The sequence below is a fragment of the Canis lupus genome, chromosome 1, assembly GCF_011100685.1.
Source record: "Canis lupus familiaris isolate Mischka breed German Shepherd chromosome 1, alternate assembly UU_Cfam_GSD_1.0, whole genome shotgun sequence".
In the NCBI taxonomy this organism is placed as follows: Eukaryota; Metazoa; Chordata; class Mammalia; order Carnivora; family Canidae; genus Canis; species Canis lupus.
The window spans coordinates 68315986-68338555 of record NC_049222.1 but is presented as its reverse complement, the minus strand read 5'-3'; the positions used below and the strand labels follow the sequence as shown (position 1 = coordinate 68338555).

At 37.1% G+C, this 22570-nt stretch overlaps 1 protein-coding gene across 2 annotated transcripts in view; it reads right to left on the bottom strand.

The window, feature by feature from the left end:
• Positions 1–22570, bottom strand: part of LAMA2 (laminin subunit alpha 2) — a 584053-nt gene that overhangs the window by 316322 nt on the left and 245161 nt on the right. For both annotated transcript variants that reach the window (XM_038526758.1, XM_038526759.1), the window contains exons 10-12: positions 21715–21875; positions 9139–9279; positions 6855–7028 (exon numbers count right to left, since the gene is read on the bottom strand). In XM_038526758.1, coding sequence (XP_038382686.1) covers positions 6855–7028; positions 9139–9279; positions 21715–21875 — 476 coding nt within the window. The remainder of the gene's footprint in view (positions 1–6854; positions 7029–9138; positions 9280–21714; positions 21876–22570) is intronic.

Genomic DNA, 22570 nt, shown 5'->3' with positions numbered 1-22570 from the left:
TATTGTAAAGGACTAATTTTAAAAGTATTCTGGGGCCCCTGGGAGTCTCAGTCGGTTAAGTGTCTGCCTTCCACTCAGGTCATGAAGCCAGGGTCCTGGGATTGAGTCTTGCATTGGGCTCCCTGATTGGTGAGAAGTCTGCTTCTCCCTCTCCCTCTGCCCCTTGGTTCGTGCTTTCTTTTACCCTCAGTCTACCTCAAATGAATAAATGAAATATTTTTTTAAAAAGTATTTTTAACTGATCTTTGCTGATATAAAGAAATATATAATTGATTTTCATAAATTAATTTTGTATACGGTTCCCCTTTTGATTTGCTTATTAATATTTCATCTTTTGAGTTTGTAAAGCAGATACTTCTACCATTTACAAGTGTGGGGGGTTTTCCTTACCTTCCAATCTCTCTATCTTTTATTTCCTATCATATTGCAGTGTCTAGATCTTCTAGTACAATATTACATAAAAGTGATCATAGTGAAAACTGTCTCATAACCTTAAAGTAGTCTTTCAATGTTTTATATTAAGTATTTGCTATTCCTCTTTGTGGAGACACTCTTGATCAGCTAAAGAGGTACCTTTCCTATCTTAGTTTGCAAATTTTTTAAAACATCATGAATCATTAATTTTGCCTATTTCTTTTTCTGCATCCATGGAGATCATTTTATTTTTCTCTCTTTTTTAGTCAGTCAATATGGCCAATTACTTAAGCTGATTTTATGAATTAAACCAACCTGAACTCTAATGATAGGAGCAAGTTGGCCCATTTTGTTTTGCCATTTTTATATATTACAAATTCAGATTGTTTATGCTTTGTTTAGAATCTATTTGCATGAGTGACTTTGGATAGGGATTTCCTTTTTATATCTCCCTCGAAGGTTTGATATCAAGCCCACCGAGTCACATAAAATTAATTATGGAGTAATCCCCATGATTCTGTTCTCTAGAAAAGATTCTTTAAGTTTGAATAGTGATTGAAATCACTTGTAAACAAAACAGACCTGGTGGCATCTTACTGGGAAGATTTTCTTGACTACTGATTCTATTGTTTTAATGTTCATATGACTTTCAGGGGTTTTCCCTTGGAATCAGGGTTATTAATTTTTATTATTCTAGAAATATACTTATTTTTATGAGTAATTAAATTTATTGTGTGCAAAGTTTTAATGATTTCTTTTTTTTTTTCTATTCTTGCAGCTTCTTCAGGATTTTTTTTTAAAGAATTTTATTTATTTACTCACGAGAGACATAGAGAGAGAGAGGCAGAGACACAGGCAGAGGGAGAAGAAGGCTCCTCGAGGCAGCCTGATGTGGGACTCGATCCTGCCCTCCTGCGCTCCAGGACGGTGCCCTGAGCCAAAGCAGATGCTCAATTGCTGAGGCCCCAGGCGTCCCAGCCTCTTTCAGATCTGATCAGTTTCCTAAAGGTGCCCTGGCCCCCCTAATGGGACAAGTGGCCAAGCATGTGCATAGACCACTTCTAACCATATGACTACAGGAAAATGGCTTCATCCCCTGGGTCCTGACTTTCCTCACCTTCAGCATGATTTTCTTTTTATAAAATTTTCTGAAGTAATTTTAGTTATGTCCATATTTACATTTCTATCATTTATGTGTCTCTTTACCCACTTTTTTTTTCTATTAGTCTTTCTAGAGCTTTGCAATTCTTTTAAAAGTGGGGCACCTGGGTGACTCAGTGGGTGAGCATCTGCCCTCGGCTCAGGTCAGATCCCGAGGTCCTGGGATCAAGTCCCACATCGGGCTTCCTGCATGGAGCCTGCTTCTCCCTCTGCCTGTGTCTCTGCCTCTCTCTCTGGGACTCTCATGAATAAATAAATACAATCTTTTAAGTAAGTTTTTTTGGCTTGTGGCCTCTCTATTGATATTTGTTTTCTATTTCATTAATTTGCATTTCTTAAATTTCATATCTGTATTGTTTCCTTTCTTATGCTTTCCTTTGGATAAGCTGCTCAAGCATTTCTATTCCAAAGCCAAATGCCTTACAAGTACTAATGAACATAACTGAATGGAAAAATAACTAGTAGAAAAGGGCTAGACACATCTGGATTCCAGTCCTGGCTGTTTTACTAACTGGGATATCTTGGCTTATCAGCTGATAACCTTAGTCATGTATCTTAACATAATTGAAAACATATATTCATAAGTTGAGTATTTAGGGGATATGTTTTGTACAGAATCTATATAACTATTACGTCCCTGCACCTGATCAGTAAACTCCTACCAATGTAGCCATTGATTACTTCTGTTGGTAACCATAACCCAAAGTTAACTGAGATTGATATTACTGTTAAGTCAACTCCTTAATTGTTCCCACCAATTGCTATTAAACTGAATCCTCCCCTACTTGATTCGTGTTTAGTTGCTCAACTGTAAAAAACTGATCTTTGTCCCCATTGTACTTCATTATAAGGTGCTGCAAACAGAATGATGCATATGAATATTAAAATGCTTTTTTATGTAATAATTTGTAATGTTAGAATTAGTGCTCTATATATTTATTTAGGAAAAATATCAAGATACTATTATGATAAGGCTAGATAAGTTTGAGAGATAAATACGTTTGATCTTGAGTCCTTGTAGGTGGGATAATTTTGCATAGTTGACTTTACCATCACCATAGGCAACAAGTAACTTCTCGACTTTTTTTTGTTTTTGTTTTTTAATAAATATATTTTTTCATGTACCTCTAACAATGCATTTGGTTGGTTGTAGGCAGCAAGTCTTCTAGATACTACTCTATTACCAATTTATTCTTAATGAGATCTGATTTATGAAATAAAAATTCAATCACAGTCAATTTGTCCTATTTACCTTTTTGGCCATGCCATCTCCACTACACAATACCTTCTTAATTAATCCATTTAATCCAAGGCTTGAACTGGAGGAAGTTAAGGATGCAGGATCAGGTCTGACCTTTGCTTTTGAATAATTAGAAGTCATAAATACACATTACGCTTTTAAAGGAGATTGGATCCTGCTTATTCGTTTTTAATTTTTTTTAACCAGGTCTGAAGTCATTTCTCAACCTGACATAAGTCCTAAGTCAAGAGTCATTTCTGAACAAACTAAGCAAAACTACTTTTGTTGTTGTTAAGCATGTAGCATTAATCACAAAGTGTTCGTTGAGCTCCTTTTAAGTGACAAGAACGACCCTGTCCTCTGAATCTCAAGCATCAATCTCCTTCAAATCCACAGATTTGAGATCTGAGAGACAGAACTGGAAGTCAAGCAAGCACAACAAAGAAGTACCAGAGCTTACTTTTGGAAGCCAGATGCTATTTTGTCAGCAGACTCATAATGTGCATCTTAAGCTAGGCTATAGGTATTCTTGGCACACACATGAAGCAATTTAAAAGCTTCTCTAAAAAAAAAAAAAAAAAAAAAGCTTCTCTAAGCTGGAAACAAAAAGGCAACGTAGTGTTGTAGAAAATAAGCATTGTTCTGTAAAGAACAAATCACATAAGATTAATTTAATAATGCTCAGAGACAGGATTGTAAACCTTAATGGTAATGTGGGAAGAGCAGACAGGCCAAGCCAGATTCTCGGGGAACTTTACAGATGCGGAGAGAATTGTTTTTGGAAGCTGCACTAACTATTTCAGACCACTAGGGTAACTTTACGTAAATGACTATTTCCATGTTCCAATAGCACTTAGTTTACTAAAGCAGTAAATTATTCCAACTCTGAAATACCCAAACTGTTTCTGAATAGCTGTAGCCTGTAGCAAACCAGCAGGATGCAGTCCTTCTAGCTCTTTCCACCCCTGTCTAGTTCCAGGCTTAAACCAATGCCCTACAACCAAGCATTAACATTTGCCAAGCATTTTGAAAATGAAATGCTGCCTAGTACAACCCTGTGGGTGCCCGACTTAATCCTCTTTGACTCTCTAGAGCAAGGGGTGAGGGGGAATTAACACTTGATTGTGCCAATTGTGCTAAATATTCACTCACATGTGAGAAAAAATATTTTCAAGATTGTTATTGAGGAATTAACTCATAACTGAGATTGTGGAGATGTTTAGATGGGCCGTATAATAATGTGCTAAGTTTTTCCAGGCCTCATTGACTGCCTTCCCATACCCTGCCCAATACACATTCAGTTACGTGTACCTCATGACTCCAAAGGGGCTCTGCAGTCCATAAAAATGTTTCTTAGGATCAGAAATATTCAGCTAAATTGGCTAGTGTGCTTGAGTTTTATCACAATCGGGTGCACCTCTTTGTCGGCAAAGTGCCTCCCGTGTGGAAGCAGTTTCATTATTTGGAGTCAGGTTCCTAAAAAAAGGAAGAGTGGCATGTGGCATCTTCATTATCAAAGAATATGCACGGCACATCTTCCTTCTGTTGTAAGTAGCCTTACAACCAAGTGATTTGGAAAATGTTTGAAAATTGGTTATACAAATATTTAGCGAAGCTAATAGCATCCCATAAATATTTTTTTGACTTAGGAATTAACACTAAAAAAGCGGAGGAGGGATGATATACCCGCTGCCTCCTGGTCATGGATGTAAATGAAATTCTGTATCTAAGCAGATGCACTAGTTTCTTGATATACTATTTCTGTCAGATTCTGGCAATGGCTCTGATTTGAACAGCAATTACTGGTAAAGAATTTAGCCTCGACTATTTAGAAAAGTGGCTTTATTGAATTTACAAACAAGGCCCTACAATTTTCCATTTCCTTAGCAGGATATTAAATCAACCAAGCTAAGCATGTCATCATGACTATAATTTACGTGATGTGACATGGCAGTTAAGATGTACTGTGGTAATTTGTGAGAGCGCGCAGTATTATTGTAGTATCAAAAATTTATATGGTTCAGTTATTAAGGCAAATTGTTTCATTCATACTGAGATATCTGACAGTAAACCACCAAGGGCTTCCACATTACATTAAAAAATGTCTTCCATATTCAAACAATTTGCACACCCTGTTACCATTACTTTGTTCACGGAGTGGAAAGTGAAGCCTGGGCAAGCACAGCTTTTTGATGTGAAAATGATCTGTGGGGGAATATGAAGTGCTTCCTTGTGGGAGGTTATAAGAAACAGTTCAGCCAGGATAAAGGAAGTTATCTTTGGGCACCAACAACTATGAACAGGATGTCCAAATTCTTTGCTCTGGTGCTATTTAATATCCCATTTGCTTGCTTTCCTTATGTCAGTTTGATTTTCAGCCAACAGAAAGAAAAAGCATATGACCAAAGAAAAAATATGGAAAAGGCGGTAAAGAATATTCTATTCTAAGCTCTTCTTAAATAAATTTTGCCACTGTAAGAAAAGTCCAACCTCTGAAACTCATCCAATTTTGACCCAAGGCTCTTCTCTGAATTCCTCAGAGCAGAGGCAAACAATTTGAGAGTTTATATATTTATCTTTCGGGGGGCAATTTTAAGCCGTAGGTATTCAGGTCTTATGTGCTATTTTATTCTTGTTGGGAATACAAGAGGTTCCAAAATAGAACAGGATAGAATGACTTCTTGTTGTAAAAAGGCCTCACAAACACAAGTTTAATTGGATTTTTATTACAGCTGTAGAATTTTATGCAAAATACACTGTCTCTTTTAAAGTACATGTTCACTGAAAACCGTATTTTATTCATTAACACATTTTTCATAATAGATTTTAGAAGTCTGCTAAAAATAAGAAACTAGCCACTAGTTATATATATTTTTTCTTAATCAGCTAAAACCACCAGTTCCCATTCACTGAATAAGATGTGAACTACTAAGTTTTTCTTGATACTCACACGCCACATAAGAGAACTACTAACAATAAATATATTTTGTTTGTTTAATCAATGAAGATTTCTTCAAAAGCAATACTACATTCTTATAGGTGAAAACTTAGAGGCTTACATAGCATCAATTTGTAAGGGATTTTTCTGTGACCATTGCACTTTCTGGTGTGATTAGGTAATTTAAGTATCAGCTGATAAGGTACTAACTTTCGCAGGACGAGCAGACCATTTAGAATTACTATATCAAATTTCATTTCCAAATTTTTCCGAATTCTTTTGAAATTCCAAAATAAGTTTTTTAAATTCTTAGGCAAAATAAGATAAAATGATAAAAGCCATGGCCCTCATCTAGATAGAGTTAATCCACAAAATAAAACAACAAAAACCACTTGCATTTCTGAGGCTGCTACATTTGTTTATCTGTGTATGTTTTTCTATACGTATGAGTGGGCTTTAAAACAAATGTGCTTTCAATCTGGCATTTCTTCCAGGGTAAGTTTTCTTCTTGAGCACCAGGAAGTATGTTGTTTACATAAGCTTCATGGCAAGAAGTAAGTTAGTTATATAATAAATCTCATTTCCAATTAACATTCATACAAGGTAGAAAAACTAGCTGTCTTAAAGATCAGCTTTGAAATGAAATAGAAAAGGATGAGGAAAAATTCAGTAAGTATCCTACCGCAGACAACTCTAGAAAAACAGCTATTTCAAGAACAAATATTCTTGCAATATTCATAATTTGTTTCACAAAACTATCTTTGAGGTTTTGCAATAATATCCCAGAACCTTCATTAGTTCATTCATTCATAGAAAGAATTATCATAAAAATGACTTGGAAATTGCCAAAAAAAAAAAAAAAAGTTAGCATAGAACACCAACTATATATGCAGGATGCTGGAGCTCATTACTTTTGGTATACATACTTCCCCCACAGGACCTAGGAGAAATATCCAACGTAAGCCGACTCAGTTGCATCTGGCAACTCACCGTGTCATGAATTTGTTCTGAGCTTTCTTTAAAAAAATACTTATCAAAACCCGTTCTCGTTATTGATCGGCTAAAGCAAAGTAGCAAGAAGCCAGCACCATATGGACTTACTTTGTTCCCCAGGTACGGGGCTGGGGCGCTCCAGTAGTAGCCCTGTGCCAGGGCACGGTGGGCCTCCAGACTGCTAACGCTGATCTGCTGAGGTGGGTCCACGTCATCCTGCTGCGGAGCCACTCGAATGCGGCCAGAGATGTCAGTCAGGTACCAGCCACGCATGTCTTGTATCTTCAAGAAAACACACAATCGTCTCACTTGGGAAAAACAAAACCAAAAACCACCTCGACTTCTTTCTCTTTCATAGGACATATGGTGTCCATTTTTTGGAAATTAAAAAAAAAAAAAAAACCCAAGACAATAAAAGTTTAGAAAAATAGGAGAGCTATGGAGAATGTGAAATAAATGTACATCGTGTGTACTCATTATAGATTCTCATTGTTTTCTTGCTGAATCTAGGAGCTTGGATTGTAAAATGTGATAATCTGTTTTAATTGATCTAATGCTTTTTCAGACCCCAAATACTTCTTTCTTAAAAACAGAAATTTGTTCCCAGTTACACAATGATTATGATGTTACATAAATTATCAGATAGTTGAGCTCTATATTATGTATTTTTCATTCCACTACTAATTTCCTGTTACTTATGGGAAAAATAATCTCAAAAGGTTTTCCATATATGTTTGTAAAACAGAGGAAGAAAAGAAATAAGATATGCAACTGCCTGAAAGGTAGCTTTTCATTCAGTATTTCCACCCTTCTCATATAATTAAATTTCAGGTTTGAGGCTTAGGGACATTTGAATCCACCAGACTGTTGCTATGGCCACAGCTCACAATGCTATACCTAGTCCTTCCCCTGGGGTCCGAAGTGCTGTCGGAATTCACAGCCTAGATCCTCTGCCCAGAAAAGGTAGGAGCCTTAAAGGAAACATTAGGAAACGTGATTTGCTCTTTCATCTTTACTCTCTTGCCAGGGGAAGGCAGACAGCTACAATTCTAATTCAGACTGTCCTACCTAGTTGGGACAAAACACAATGTACTGAGGTTTGTGGCTACGCGGGGCCCGCGTAGATGTGCGCGGGTGCCTTGGTGTTGTAGGTGATGGGGAGCAAAATAGTGACTGTGATAATATGTAGATGGCACACTTAAAAAAAATTCTTTTTCATGTGGAGGTCATTTGATTCTCCAAGTCCCAAAGCTGGGACTGCCTTGGTCAAAAGAGAAATACCCAATAAACATATCGGCTAGCGAGACCCTAAGATACATGTTACTTCCTTCTCTCCTCTTCAGGTATTCCAAGGCAGCGCAGAGAGATTCAGAAGACGTTCTTTCCAGAAGGCTTACTGAAACGCAAACACCAAGGGACTGAACTGCTGAAAACCAAGGCTAAGTGCCCCTCTGGTTACCACGAAGCTCCCAGGGTGGGGTGAGACTCTACAGACAGAAGCTCCGGGTTCTTTGCAATCTGCTCCGGAAGCAATGCATTCGACAGCGTACAACTCAGACATGAGAGCATGGTCAGAAACTCCTCAGAGTATTTCAGACTTGACTTCAAAGCACTACAGGCAGGAGAGAATATCTGGTAGCTGTGGTAAGGGTTACTCACCTAATTAAAGTGGAAGGGGCATTTGGGAGGCAGTTTACTGAGGAAGTCATCTTTGCAAAGCACAACTCGGGTCACATCACTCCCCTGCTACCCCCCCTACCCCCGCTGTGGCTCTCCAGGTACAAGCATCCATCCAACTTGGCATTCCCGACCTCGCACGGGAGAGTTTCTCCTTCCCTTCTGAGCTTCTCTTTCTCCAGCTTGGATCCTGCCCCTCTGTAGTCCTAAGAGCTGCCATACAGGCTACTTGAAATTCCCCGAGGGGCCCATTTTCCTCTCACACCTCCTCAAAAGGACACAAACCACCGTCTGTGCAGAGTTGAAAAGGCAACGGGGAGCAACTTTTCTTAATTTGTATACCAACAATATTGGCGAATGGAATACATAATTCTTCATATCACAATCTGACGCTTTCTTGATTGAATCGTCTGCCCCTGGGGCAGTAACTACATTAATTCCTTTACTGCCTCACGCAGCAATCATGGACCCTGAAGAGATCCATGTTACTATTTCTAAGGGATTCCAGGCTCCACACCGCTACAAGTAAAACCCGAAAGTCTTTGATCAGAGATACACAAATGGCACTTAAAGGAAAAATCTATCACTTCCTCATGACAACTGTGAAGTAAAAAATTACGACCAGAAAACAATTTTTTAAAAAAATTTCTTGCAAAAGGTACAACAGCAAGGAGGCCTGTGGAGCAGCACCCAGAATGAAAAGGCTATTGCTTACCTGGCCGTAGGTCCAGTAGGAGCTCTGACACCTGTCTGAAACCCCGGAACAGAAACATTCGTCACAACCTTTATGATTATCCTCTTGCAAATTGAAGAAGCCGGCTTTACAGCGACCGCAGTCCCCACCTTCCACATTCTCCTATAAATAGAAACACAGATGCCCTTCAAGATGAAGAACTGCCTCTGTCTAGTTCCGTTCAAGGAAAATGTAAACTGTCCATTCTTCAGTTACCCCCCAACCATATTGAAAGAATAATGATATCTTGAAAAATCTGCTCAAAAGTTCCTTGTTAAGCTATATCCTTCCTAACCACCCCGATGGGAGAGGTTACTGGACACGAATCTCCCAAGAGCTAAGGTTTGATCTTCACGGATGTCACGAGCATAAGTGCCAGGGTCAGTACAGCAGGGAGTGACACGGGGGGAAACAGACACAGGTAGGGTCACCGTTCTCTGTTGTTGAACCACTTCCTCTCAGAACACATGATATATGATAAAATCAGAGACTGAACTCATGGAGGAATAGCAGCATGTTGATATTATACCGATGGCAAAACACTCTCCACATTACATATTAAAAATACATACACTTGAGGCAAGAGTGAGGCCTGACAGGGTGAGAAACCGGAACAAAGGCCCATAGATTTCCTCCGTGCAACTAAGCAGAAAAAGAGGAAAGTTTTTCTTGGTTAATTTTCACAGGGTTTTCTTTAGTACATCGGAGTAGCCAGTTAATCATACAGGAATAATATGGGAAAAATAAATCTCGTTCGGTGACGGCTCTCCAGATTGGTATCATTAATCCTGGCCCCAATACACTGAAAAATTATTTGTTTATAGATGGGCCTATATCATGGACTCAGGCCAGAGAAAGCTGATTATCTGGTGAAAAACTGGGAAGGCCATAGTCTCTCAATTTAAAGAACAGTTCATCTTAACTATTCACTTCCAAATGAAGGCTCTTGGCTTTCTAGGAAACAGATTCTCAGTATTCCCTAGACCCGCATTTGCTCCACATTCTTTCTCTCCCTTGGATTCCTTCATCACCTTAATTCTGAAGCTTTCCTTCTCCTTAAGGAACTTCTCTTTCAGCTGCCTTCCCATAGGCTTTTGTACATTGTTTTATTAAAATCATCAAAAAGGCACAGCTATATCTTTTGAGATTGTTCTCTCCGGTTAAATACCATAATCCCTCCAGAGGTGGTAGAAGCCGTGTCTTATTTCTCTAGAACCAGAAGATGGCGGGGTTCCTGGTACAACATTGAGCACTAGTCAAATAAAATTGTATTATTTTAAACGAATCTCTTGGTGGCTGTGTTTTTCCTCCACCGCAAACTGCTGTGCACATAGTAGATAATAAAATAGTCAATAAAATAGTTACAAAATAGTTTAATAAAACTATTTTTTGAATAAAACAAGATTGGGCAGAAGATAGGATTGATAAGATCTGAGAATGGAGGAGAAAAAATAGAAAAAGAGTGTGACAAAAATCCCCATAATTGGTAAAAACAAACAAAGAGGTTCTGCTCTTGGTGAGAGAATAACTGATTTGAAATTAACTATTTTAGTCTTAATTTGTATGACCCACTTAGGATCCCAATCACTTCTCTATGGCTGGGAACCTAAACAAAGGGGTGTCTCTGGGCCCGTTTCACATGTCAAGTTTTAGCATTCTAATATATACACAAATTGAATTATTGCCACAGACATTCTTGCCAAGTTTTATTTCTAAGGTAGATTTCAGATATTTTGAGATGATGACTGTCAACAAAACTAATCAAACTAATTTCAGACCTATGGCAACAAATAAGTCTCAAAGCCCTGAAGTTGAGAGGACCTTCAGAAGAGTATACAGGCCTGAAAGATGAAACATCTCCATGATTATAACTTAGCTTACCCTGCTGAGGACATAACAGAGCTGTTCTGCAGAATGTGCTCTTATGGTCTTGGTCTAATTCATCTACTTTTCATTTACTCTAATTTGAAAGGTTGTAATACCACTTTTCTGAGATTTAGACTGAGTATGATGATTTGCAATTTTTAGACATTAGTTACCTTCTCCTTATCTCTGTTTTAGCCTGGAAATATAACCTTGAGAAGATAGGATTAAATGATTTCAATAGTCAATTAATTAATAACCTGAACCAACACATTAGAGTAGGAATTCTAGGGACTCTCAAGATGGATAGGTCAAGGTCTCTGTCTTTAAAAGTCGACATCTAGAGCTGGGTAAAATGATACATTTATAATCGACTCTAATGCAAGGTGGAGTTGGATCATGTGCATCTGAGAAATCAATCAAACTGTGGGAACACAGAGGAGGAGGGATCGATCCTGCTACGAAGGCTTGAGGAGACTTGGTGACAAAAGTGGGATTTGACCTAAGTTTTGAAGCATGGTGTAAAAATGCAACCTGTTGGAGGAGATAAAATGAGAGACCCATGCTAGCAGAGATACCGGAAACAAGAAATAATCCAAAAAGTAGAAGATTCACTCATCATTTATTCTTTTACAACAGACATACTGAATATTTGCTGTATGCGAGGGCCCGCACTTGGTACTTGGCTTCCGGCGTCTCTGCTCTCACGTAATGAACTTTCGAGGCTACTCTGAGATAGGGATCATTTCTCTTAGGAGTCGGTAAATCATTGCCAATTGTTCTACAGGAGGTAAATCAAAAGAACTGTACTTAAGGCACTGAAGTTGGTGGGAACAGGTAAAATGTCTCAGAAATGGAAGACGCTGTTACAAAGAACTCTTTCATCACCATACGGCGGAGGAAAGGGTTAATTCCAACACCACACATTCTAAACAGAAAGGACCACCCCATGACCAGCTCCTGGAAGATCACCCATAAGCCCTTGTGCTTGATAAGAATTTTTGGATACCTGGGGCCGGGGGTCACAGCAGACAGTTTATGTTAACAACACCATCGATGGTGGATGTCTGGTTTTGTTCACCTACGACCCTAGGCCATATTTATCAGCTTACAATGCAATTTATGGTGAATGCCTACTTTCGTCTAGCTGAGGTCCAGTCAGGATGTATCAGTTCGATCTCTGGGGGAAGAGGAGATAGGTCAGTCATAAAAATGCTTCATACCTGCATGACTGACTTCCCAGTAAAAATCCTCACTCGCAAGACCTGGGTGAGTTTTCTTGGTTGGCAATATTTCACAAGGTATTGTGACACATTGTTGCTGGTAGAAATAAATAGTTCTCTGTGTGATTCCACTGGGAGAGGGTAACTGGAAATCTGCACTTGGTCTCTTCTGGACTCGTTGGTCCCTATGCACCTTTGTCTTTGCTGATTTTAATCTATATTTTTTCACTGTGGTAAACCATTACTGTGAGTACAACAACTTTTCAGAATTCTGTGAATCCTTTAAGTGAATCACTGAAAATGAGTGTGGTCTCGGGAGGCCCCCAACACACCGTGGGAAAGATAATAGGATGTTCATACCTATAAAAACAGGTTACCCAAAGTGATAGCTTTGCTTTGTTTGTTGTGATAAATCTTCAAGCCAAAATATCTTAGGCCTTTTTACAAGTCCTCAAGCTAATCCTATGCTCCATCTCTAGGCTCACTTCAGGCCCCTTGATAAGTAGTGATCAATTTCAGTAAGATTTGCATAGCATGTCAGCTTCAGGCCACAACTTTAAGTTTCTAGACTCCTACTTATTTAGACTTGAATTTGCACCATATTTTTTCCTTTAGTGAGTGGTAGCTAGGTTCATTTGACTGAAGAAGTTCTTGTTTCTGATTGTTCTCAGGTTCTATGGTGGACTAATACTAAGCCAAATCTAAATAGCAAATACGGTGGATATAGTGCCAACTCCTATATCTGTCGTCATGGCCTAAGTAAAGGGCCTTTCAAGGCTGACAGAAAGATGAATTGCGGAGAAAATCTTTTTAGGTCACCATAGCTCTACTTTCTGGGCATGTCTCAGCTTATATAGAATCAATTAGTTAGAACAGGTTTTACTCCCCTTTTTCCTTTTCCAATCTCCCCTGACAGAGTATATCTAAGTGATTTCTTCTTTAAGGATTGTGTTTCCAAAGTTTTCTTTCAAGTGAAAATAGCCTCAAAAACAGTGAAAACATCATGGTTGGATATTTAATATATTTTAGAGTGGCACAATTCAAACACAGAGGCATATAGTGTTCCAGGACTTAGACTGAACCTTCATAAAGACGAGTTCCCCACCTTCTAGCAGTTTGCTAATATATCCAATCATGACAGCTCGGTTCCCAATTCTTTTTATGGGTTCCAAGGTACATAACTGCTTTTTCAAAACTTCTTAGTGGTTCATCAACAAGGTCATCCATGAAGTGGCTGTGATTGTAGTCCCAATTCATTTCTGGAAGATCCCTTTGATATGAATGGTTCAGGACTCAAATTTTTGATTCTCAGATTGAGATTAAATAATCTGCTTTACAGGTAAATTCCTTGAGCAATTTAATTTACTATGCTGTCACTATCAAATTATTAACAAAAGCTCTCTACATTATCTTTCACTATTCCCTTATTTGCTATTATTATTCACCCATTCATCAAATGATTGGTGGTCTACTACATATACAGCATTATACAAGATGCCAGAGGGAATATAAAAATGTTCTGGAGGATTATGGCAAAGGAGGTAAGAGTGGACAAATAAGTGTACCACAAGGCAGTCCTATGCTATGAGTCATGAGGCCATGCTAGGGGTCAGACACCAGATTCACCTCCAGAGTCCTCCATTCTTCTGAAGAAAAAATAAAACAGAAAAGTAAGACAGGTGTGAAAGGAACTGATCCTAAATACCTAATAATAATGGTGAGTTTGCAACATCCAGCCCGAATGGTATTTTAGTCATTAGGAGATTCCTCTCTCCTTTACCTATCATTCTATTACTTCTTTGTACTGATCAACTTCAGAAAGGGTTAACATATAATTCAGTATAATTTTTAAAAGTTGTTCTGTTTATTTAAACAAAACGGGATTCTAATCTGTTCTCAGCATTCAAATGAACAGCTCTTGTTAATCCAGTAATTTTAAGATTTTATTTATTTAGAACCTAATAGAGTTCAATTTTTTTTTGTAATTCACAAATTTATAGATCATTTTTACACCTAAGCCCATGATATGAGCAATTTCTGGAATGCTCCCGGCTTCTACTCTAGAGATTAATATTCCTTTATATCATCATATTTTCCAAAAACCAAATATTCCACTTTCTTGATTTCTGAACCATTATTCTAGTTGGTTATATTAAAATAACTAAATAGCAACTAATACTAGTCAATTATTTTTCTACTGGTAAATAATCCCTGTAATAAACATCTTTATTCTTACATATGCTGATGATAAACTGTGCCTCTTCACTTTGGACCAGCTCTTCTCAGACTAGTTTTTATTATCGAGCCCCTAAGGAGCCTACTTCATTATTTTTTTTCATAATCACCCCACCATGAAATCTTCATTCCACAAATATACTCTATGTATGGATGCACTGTGTGAATATATTTGCCATATACATAAAACGAAAATGGTATTTTCACCCCTCTTAGAACCAATTTTCATCCCCTTAGGGAGAAATGCATGCCTTAGACACATATTTCTATTGAACATATTTAGCTGAGTAGATAAGTAGATATGTTGTGGCCCAACCTGCAAAATATGTATAATAACTGCCCCTTTTCCTTGGGAGTCTTTTCCTCTAAAAACAAAACTGAATTAGAAAAGTCTTACTAGGCTATTTTTTCTTAAAGTCAGATACTGTTGGGTTGACACCAATTTTCTTTTTGCTAGAGTTTCCTGGGCACAGGCTCTCTCTAGAGAAATAGTCACAATCATTTCCCTGTATCCATTCTCAGGAAGCCGCCTTCTTATAAATTAGGTACAACTTCGGCAGTACATGTTTAACTGTGATTGTTAGTCAACTGGGAATTCTATTGACAAAGCTACCAGGAGAATCTCCTGTGACATTTAAGTTATTTTTCGTGATAATTGCTCCAGGAATGTTGCAGTCAGGCTTGTTTTTTGGGGCGTTTGTAGTCAATACAGAGTTTCCTCTGTTATGGCCTTCATTCTAATGCATCCAAGTATTAAAAGAAGTTAACAAAAGAAGGATAATTAGCTAATTAGCAGTATTTGTTTAGCACTTACTCTTTAAATACACTGTTCCATGGCTAAGTAATAAGTAGTTGGTGGTTAGGAAGAGAGAGAGAAGAAAATTCGTTCTCACTTTGCACAGGTTTAGCTTTTAAGATGAAAAAATTGATTAATATAGTATTTTTCAACTGTAGCTATGGCAAGAGACAAATTCTGGTATGCGCTTTTCATGCTAAAAAAAATTTACATCTGTAATTTAGATTCGGGATCAAATATATAAATTGAATGCCTTTTGTAGAAATGCCCAGGGTTTGAGCCTACCAAGTTAATGAGGTGATCGTTCCTGTATATAAATGGAAAAAAAAGGAAATACAAAACCAATAAAAATCTTAGCACACATCATGAAAATCCTATAGAGGAAAAGAATGGAAACTTACTTCTACTTGTAAAAAGGAATATAAATAAACAGAAAAGATAATTACAGGTATTTATGGTTATCCCTTATACTTATACAAGGCTTCAATGTTTTAATTATACCCATTGAGAGTTAAGCAAGAAAGATGTAATATCGTCATTCTATAGATTAAGAAATATGAATCAGCCAATTCAAGTGACTTTCCAATCTTCAAAATTGTTTCATTTTCTTTCTTCCTTCTTTTTTATGTATGAGTCACTGTCAGTTTCTTATTGATCGATAAAGAAAATAAATAACAGAAGCGAGATGGACATTAGATTGCAAGTTGTGAAAAGATCATAAAGAAAAAGACAAAAATGTTACAAGTGATTACAGCCAGGGAATTATTTCTATCAGGGGATCTAGGATCCCAGCTTTGCTAAGAAAGTGGAGATGAGCCTTGAAAACTGCCTGGCTAAGCAAAGGACCAGGGCCGGGTGAGGTTTTCCCACCCATCTAAATAGACTCTGAAATTCCAGAAAGAGCTTGGTGCCCCCAAGGAATGTAAGCCAGGCTGGAAGATGGGGACTGAAGCTCCAGAACATTCTGGGAAGATAACTCAAGGTCAGATCACAGAAGCTTGTGGGCCAGTAAGGACTTAATGGGAAGTGCAGTAAAAAACCCAAAGCAAAGCATGATGAAAATATACACTTTGATTTCTAATCTTTTACTTCACTATTTATCTTTCTATTATAAGACTCTGATAAAATAAAAGCACATGTTCCAACCTAGATCAAGGTCAGTTTATATTATGTATCAGAGTCTGCAATCCAACGGACTTTGAATGGATAACATGACACCGAACTTCAAAAGAGCCAATGTCTAGCATGTGGTATTTAAAATAAATACCAAGAGTCCGAACAGCATTGACATTCAACTGACTTACATTCATCTGAGAATGCTTGCCTCTTGTAATTCACAAGAAGATAGAGGAACTTCAAAAATTTTAATAATGCATAAGAATTAGTAAGTATTTCCGTGTCTTGAGCTAGCCCTGTTTCCATATATCAAAATATAATGAGGATGATGTGCATCAATATCATTGTCTAAACAAGGATATAACAGGAAATCTATGTGTAAAATTGATAGTTGTTGATACATATTAATTTCATTTACCTCTTTTCAAATCAGTAAATCTTTTTTCCCCCTTTGATTAAAGAAATTTTAAATTAGGAATTCTTTTAAAGCACCAGAAAAGTACATATGACAATTATTCATTATCCGTAACTTAGAGGTTAAAAAACATTAACATTTTTCCATGTGTGCGTCAGATATATTTTTAAAGGAATACTTAGGAACATTTGAATCTCATTTCACTTCTATGCTAGCCCCTTCTCCTTTTCTCTAGTTAACTACTCTTCTGAAATTAGTACATATCACATCAGTCCATGTATTTAAACATTTCTAATTTATATGCGTATCCACAAAATATAAAATTGTTTTATTATGTCTTACAACTTTTCACAAATGATAGCATCGTGATGTTGGTTTTCCTCACCTCGCCTGAAGTCTCTGAAATTTATCAATGTTTAGACATGTGGATCTATTTCAGTCACTAAACTGTTTCTTGTATCAGATTTTATGAATATATTACACTTCATTTTTCTTACTTATGGATATTTCGATGTTTTCTAATTTTTATCATAACAAGTAGGTACATGTTGAACATCTTTTATTGGCTTCTTTCTACAAATTGTGGAAGTTCCTTCAGCATGAATGTCTAGACGTGCAGTTGCTGACTCACAGGACTCGGTTATCTTAATGATGCTGATGCACTGTTGCCTTCCGAAGGGCCTACTTCTAATTTACCCAAATGACAACAGTGGTAAGCATTGCCATTTCTCCAGATTTTCACCTGGATTTGATATTATGTGCTATCTTCCCATTTAAAATTTTATCTTATGTTCAATAAGCTTCTTAAAAAGCATCTCCATTTAAAAATATCTGTTTCTACATATTATACGGTTTTTGTTGCTATTCTGAATATTGTCCTTACATTTTCTAATTGGTGAGCACTGATATATAGGAATGCAATATATTGCTTTTTATAGGCTGATTCTTGCATTCTCTAAACCAGAGAACTCTCATCTGCTTTCAATATTCTTCTTGCTCAAGTTTTCAATGCAGTTGGACTGAGAGTGGTAAGCTCACACAGTGATCGGATATTTGTCTCTAGAACCTATGATACAGATTTGTCTCTAGAACATTTGATATGATATATACAATAAAAATATATCTAATACATTTAACATTTTTTCTCTCAATCTGAACTAGCTCCAAGTTTTCTACTAGGAGCTTTGGTGGCAGGATTTCTTTTTTATCTTCTTCAAACTGAAAATATTTAATTTTCTTTAATTCTTGACAATTCTTCTCTCCATCATTTTTCGATATTCTTTCTCGCCTATTTCACTTAGTCTCTTCTTTGGTGACTACTGTTACTTATGTTGAATTTTATCCTTCTATTAGGCATGCCACTTAGCATCTCATGTTGTCATTTCTTTACCTCCCTATGTCAATTTATAGGTAATTGCCTCAGGTCTGCCTTTCTAATTCTCTATTAAGCAGTTTCTAAACTTTTGCTCAGCCCACTCCCTGAATTTTAAATTTCAACTACATACAATTTTTATTTCTAGAAGTAAATGGTATTGACTTCTTTCCCAAAGCTTCTTATTTTACTATAGTGCCCTATTTTGTACTGTTTTTTCCTATTTTTTTATCTTCAAATTAGATTTTTATGATTATACAGTTTTACATATTTTAATTATTAATATGATAAAATACACTTATGTGCTTTTATGTTTATACAAATTCTTTCAGACTATCTTATTCTTCTAGTTTTTAGTGAACAAACATCCTGACTTCTGTGGCTTCTGATTTTGTTTTGTAGGTATCATCCTTTTGTGCAGTGTACTGCTTTGCGGTGAGCTCATCATCAGGTGAGGATACACTTTCTTTCCTGTGGGAATGCCACTTGCCTGACTTGTTGAAGAATTCTCACATAAAGGGAGGATAAAACTGACCCTGTTCCCATGTGGACACAGGACTGGGTATTTGCTTCCTCGCTACACACTAATTTTTTTCCCACCAAGAGCCCAAAAGGAAAAAGAAAGTTACTGTTGCCACTGCCAGCTTATAGATGGAATCTTCTAGTGCCTGTTTCACTGTCAGAGGACAATTCTAGAGTCCAAGCATAAGGGAATTTGGTTTTAATTTCCTTCCATGAGTCCACACCCTAATGTCAAGTCCTAGAGAGGCCATTAAATCTTCCAGCGTTTACCTACAGTTTTGGGTTAAGACCAGCCTCCCACTCCCCCCCCACCCCATGAACTTTGTTGTTCAGCTTTGCTTGGGCTTATGATTAACTTAGATTTCCCTCTTGGGTCTGACATCTAAAAATTTCCCTCTCTTCCCTGATTCAACATATTACACATTTATTTACTTCATTTCATCCAGCACACTTGCATTTGAACGTGACAGAGGGGTGTCCATTTTTCTCAGTATATTTTACCAGAACGTCACCTATTTAAAATTTACGATAGAGATACATTTAGATCCAAGACTTCATAACCAAGTGATTTCTTCAAGTGTCTACATACTTCAGTAAGGATGGTATTTCTTCCCAATGACAATTATTTTAAAACATTAATAGTATAACCGAATAAATGTGCACGTGTTTACTGGTTAATATGCATTTTGGAAATGAGCACTTATATTATTTTATTTGAAATTAAGTCTCCAGTATCTCAGCCGCTCAATGAAGTATTGTTAAATACCATTTTGATAGATCCATATCGTTTCAAATAACCACCTGACACACCTATATCAAATTGTGCTCTTATAAAATGGAACGACCGACCACATTTCTTCAACATTAATAAATGCCTGTTCAGTATTTAAATTGTATGCATATTTTGTTGGAACACTGGGTATTTATTATTCTTATAAACAAGCGGCTATTGGTACTTAATTATAGTACGTTACGTGCATGCATATTGTGATACAGTTCATTTGCTATACACATATAATTAGTGATTTTTTAAAATTATGTAGATGTCTGTTGAAATCTATTTTCTGCAAGTTTTTATCCACCACCACCAAACAAGTTTTAGTTTCTAAAGGCTTGTAGTCATCTATTTAAAACATCACACAATTGAAGGGGCAACTCTTTTAATGATGCTACTTAATTATTCTTTCACGATTTCTTAATTGCCGCTTATTGTGTTTTAATGGTCTGTGTAGAGCTTCAAGTATCTTTATAGGAGGCAAGTTTCTTAACTAGGAGGGCAATCACTCCGTACTAGACGGAGGCAGGTGGAGAGCCTGCAGAGGGTAGGCACTAGCTCACGGAGCTTTCGCTCGCTCAGCGTTCTGCTAGTGGCTTAGCTCTCTCCTTCCAGCCTTTCTCTCTACATTTACCAAAGAAGGAAACAAAGTGAGGCCTGCATCCCTCACTCTCTTGTCACTCTTCCTTGCAAATACCAGACCTCTCCAGTGTATGAACGGTAGGTGTATATGAACACATTCCCTGTCTTTTTTCCAGTTTGCTTTCCTGTATTCTAGAGACTCGAAAGATTTCTCTTCCGTTTTAAGCTCAGCTTTTCCTGTCCTTTACCTGAACAAGTGATGAAAGCTAAAGATTTCTGTGGAGTTTTGTTAAAGAAATAAAATTCACACAAGCTACATTTTGGTAAATATTAGAGAAGATGAACAAAGCCCGTAGGATTGTCCAAAAAGACACACAGGATGGATGAAGAGCCGAGGTTTCCTTAAATAAGCAGTCACCCAGAGACTGTTGCACAGTCTTGGTCTACACTATGGCTATTTGTCATTTCAAATAATATTGGAATAAAGTGTACTACCACCTAGAAAGTTTACTATATTCCAGGACATGACAACTTTTACTGTAGATCATGGACTTTCTGCCACTTAACACAAACAGGAGTTGTATAGTTTCAGTAGTCAAAAAAAGCCCCTAAATTACCCATGATGTAACATACACCTATTTTGCAACTATTATGACATTTAACTCATTATTTCAGAGTTTCCTGTCCCAACAAATATATACATCACATCCGCACTAATACTTGTGTTATACTTTAATGTTTGTATGCACAGACACACATATAATAAATGTAAGCATGCAATTTATAGCTTCCTAGGTAAGACTAATGAATTAATAAAGGTTCTGAATAAGGTTCCAACCGTGACTGAGAACAAAGAAAAAAATAGTTAATATTCATTTTTATATCAGTATGGCATTCTAACTTTTCCAATGGATTGATCATTCTCTCAACTAATATAGATGAAACCCAATGTCAATATAGATGAATCCCAATGTCATGGAACTGATTAATATAGCTAAAGGAAATCAGTTCTATCATTTTAGACTTGTGCATGCCTCTGTTTCCTCTACGTGCATAAGCTGTAGGTGTAATGCATCCCCTGGTAGTAGCCGAGTATGCACAACAAATAAAGTCGTATTTCTGAAAGTACTCTTAGGAGGAAATAGTGAGGCTTTAATCAATTCCACTAGGGCTTCTTATATTTTTTGGTAATAAAACAAAAGAATGTGAATACAGTATTTTCAGACAATCCGGGTCTAAACTTCAGAAGATTATTTAAAAATCCAGAATGTAACCCCGGGTAGAATTATTTTCAGAGTTAGATACAAAGCTATGGTAGATTTGAGTGTATAGTAGCCTTAAAGGGTTGCTATTTGTAATGCTGTATATTTTTAAATTAACAGACTAGACAGGTAATGGGAGAAGAGGGGTTTTCACTCTAAAATGACACATATTCTTGGGGTGACCTGTCCTTCTTGAGTTTGTAGACTTTCACACAGATGGGAGACATTTTATAGCAGTGAACCTGGTTGTAGGAGTTATAGGAGTGGTCAATGTAGAAGAGATGGTGGATATTCACAGGAGAAGTTGCTACAATTTGCTTAATGCCAACAGACAAACAGAACAGAAAAGCAAAGGAAAATGTCTTGACAGTGGGCTTTACCGGTATATACGACATACCTTGCAGTTACAAGGTCCGAAACAAGGATCCTCATTTGTGCTCCCGGCACCACTGCAGTTACAGGGTTTGCAGTCTGGGTAGCCAGTGTAGCCCCTGGCACATCGGTCACAGCTCACGCCTCTGAAGCCAGGTTTGCAATGACAAGACCCAGGCGCCAATCCTAAGAGAAGACAAGCCACATATCAACAATTTGAAAACAAATATAAACTGTAGCTCCTAAGGTTCTCATTACAGCAACGTTTAAAAGTCTATTTTGACACAAAAATTGATTCACGTATGTCAACAAAGAAAAGTTAAAACCACAGGGTACAGGTTTCATTAGAAGCTGGCTACCAGTTGTTAAGAAGACAGCATCCTTTAGGTATCTCTAAAAATACTCGGAATGAAAAGAAGAAAGATAAAAATCTCGAAGCATCTACCAAAACTGAGGCTACAGAAAAACTGTTACAATGATCAAGGACTGATTTCCACAACTGACTGATGACACTCAAAGAATAAGCAGTGACCTGTGAAAACCTGTTGCTTCGTAACTCGGCCTATCACAAGATGGAAAAGTGCCTGGGGAGTAAAAATATACTCTTGACCCCAAAATTAAACAACAATCACTAAGTCTGACATCACTGATTACAACAACAGAAAGACTGAGAGTTCGTGAAAATAGACATTTTGGGGTAAGACATAGAAGAAAATGAAAGCAGTTTACATTTCTTTTTCTTCTTTAATAGAGAAATGCAAAAGACAATTTCTATTTGATTAGAAAAATGGAAACACAGATGAATAAATAAATACAGGTTATTGACTTTCAGAATCTGGAAAAATACAAGAGAAAATCAGTAAAATACAGTCCACTCAAAG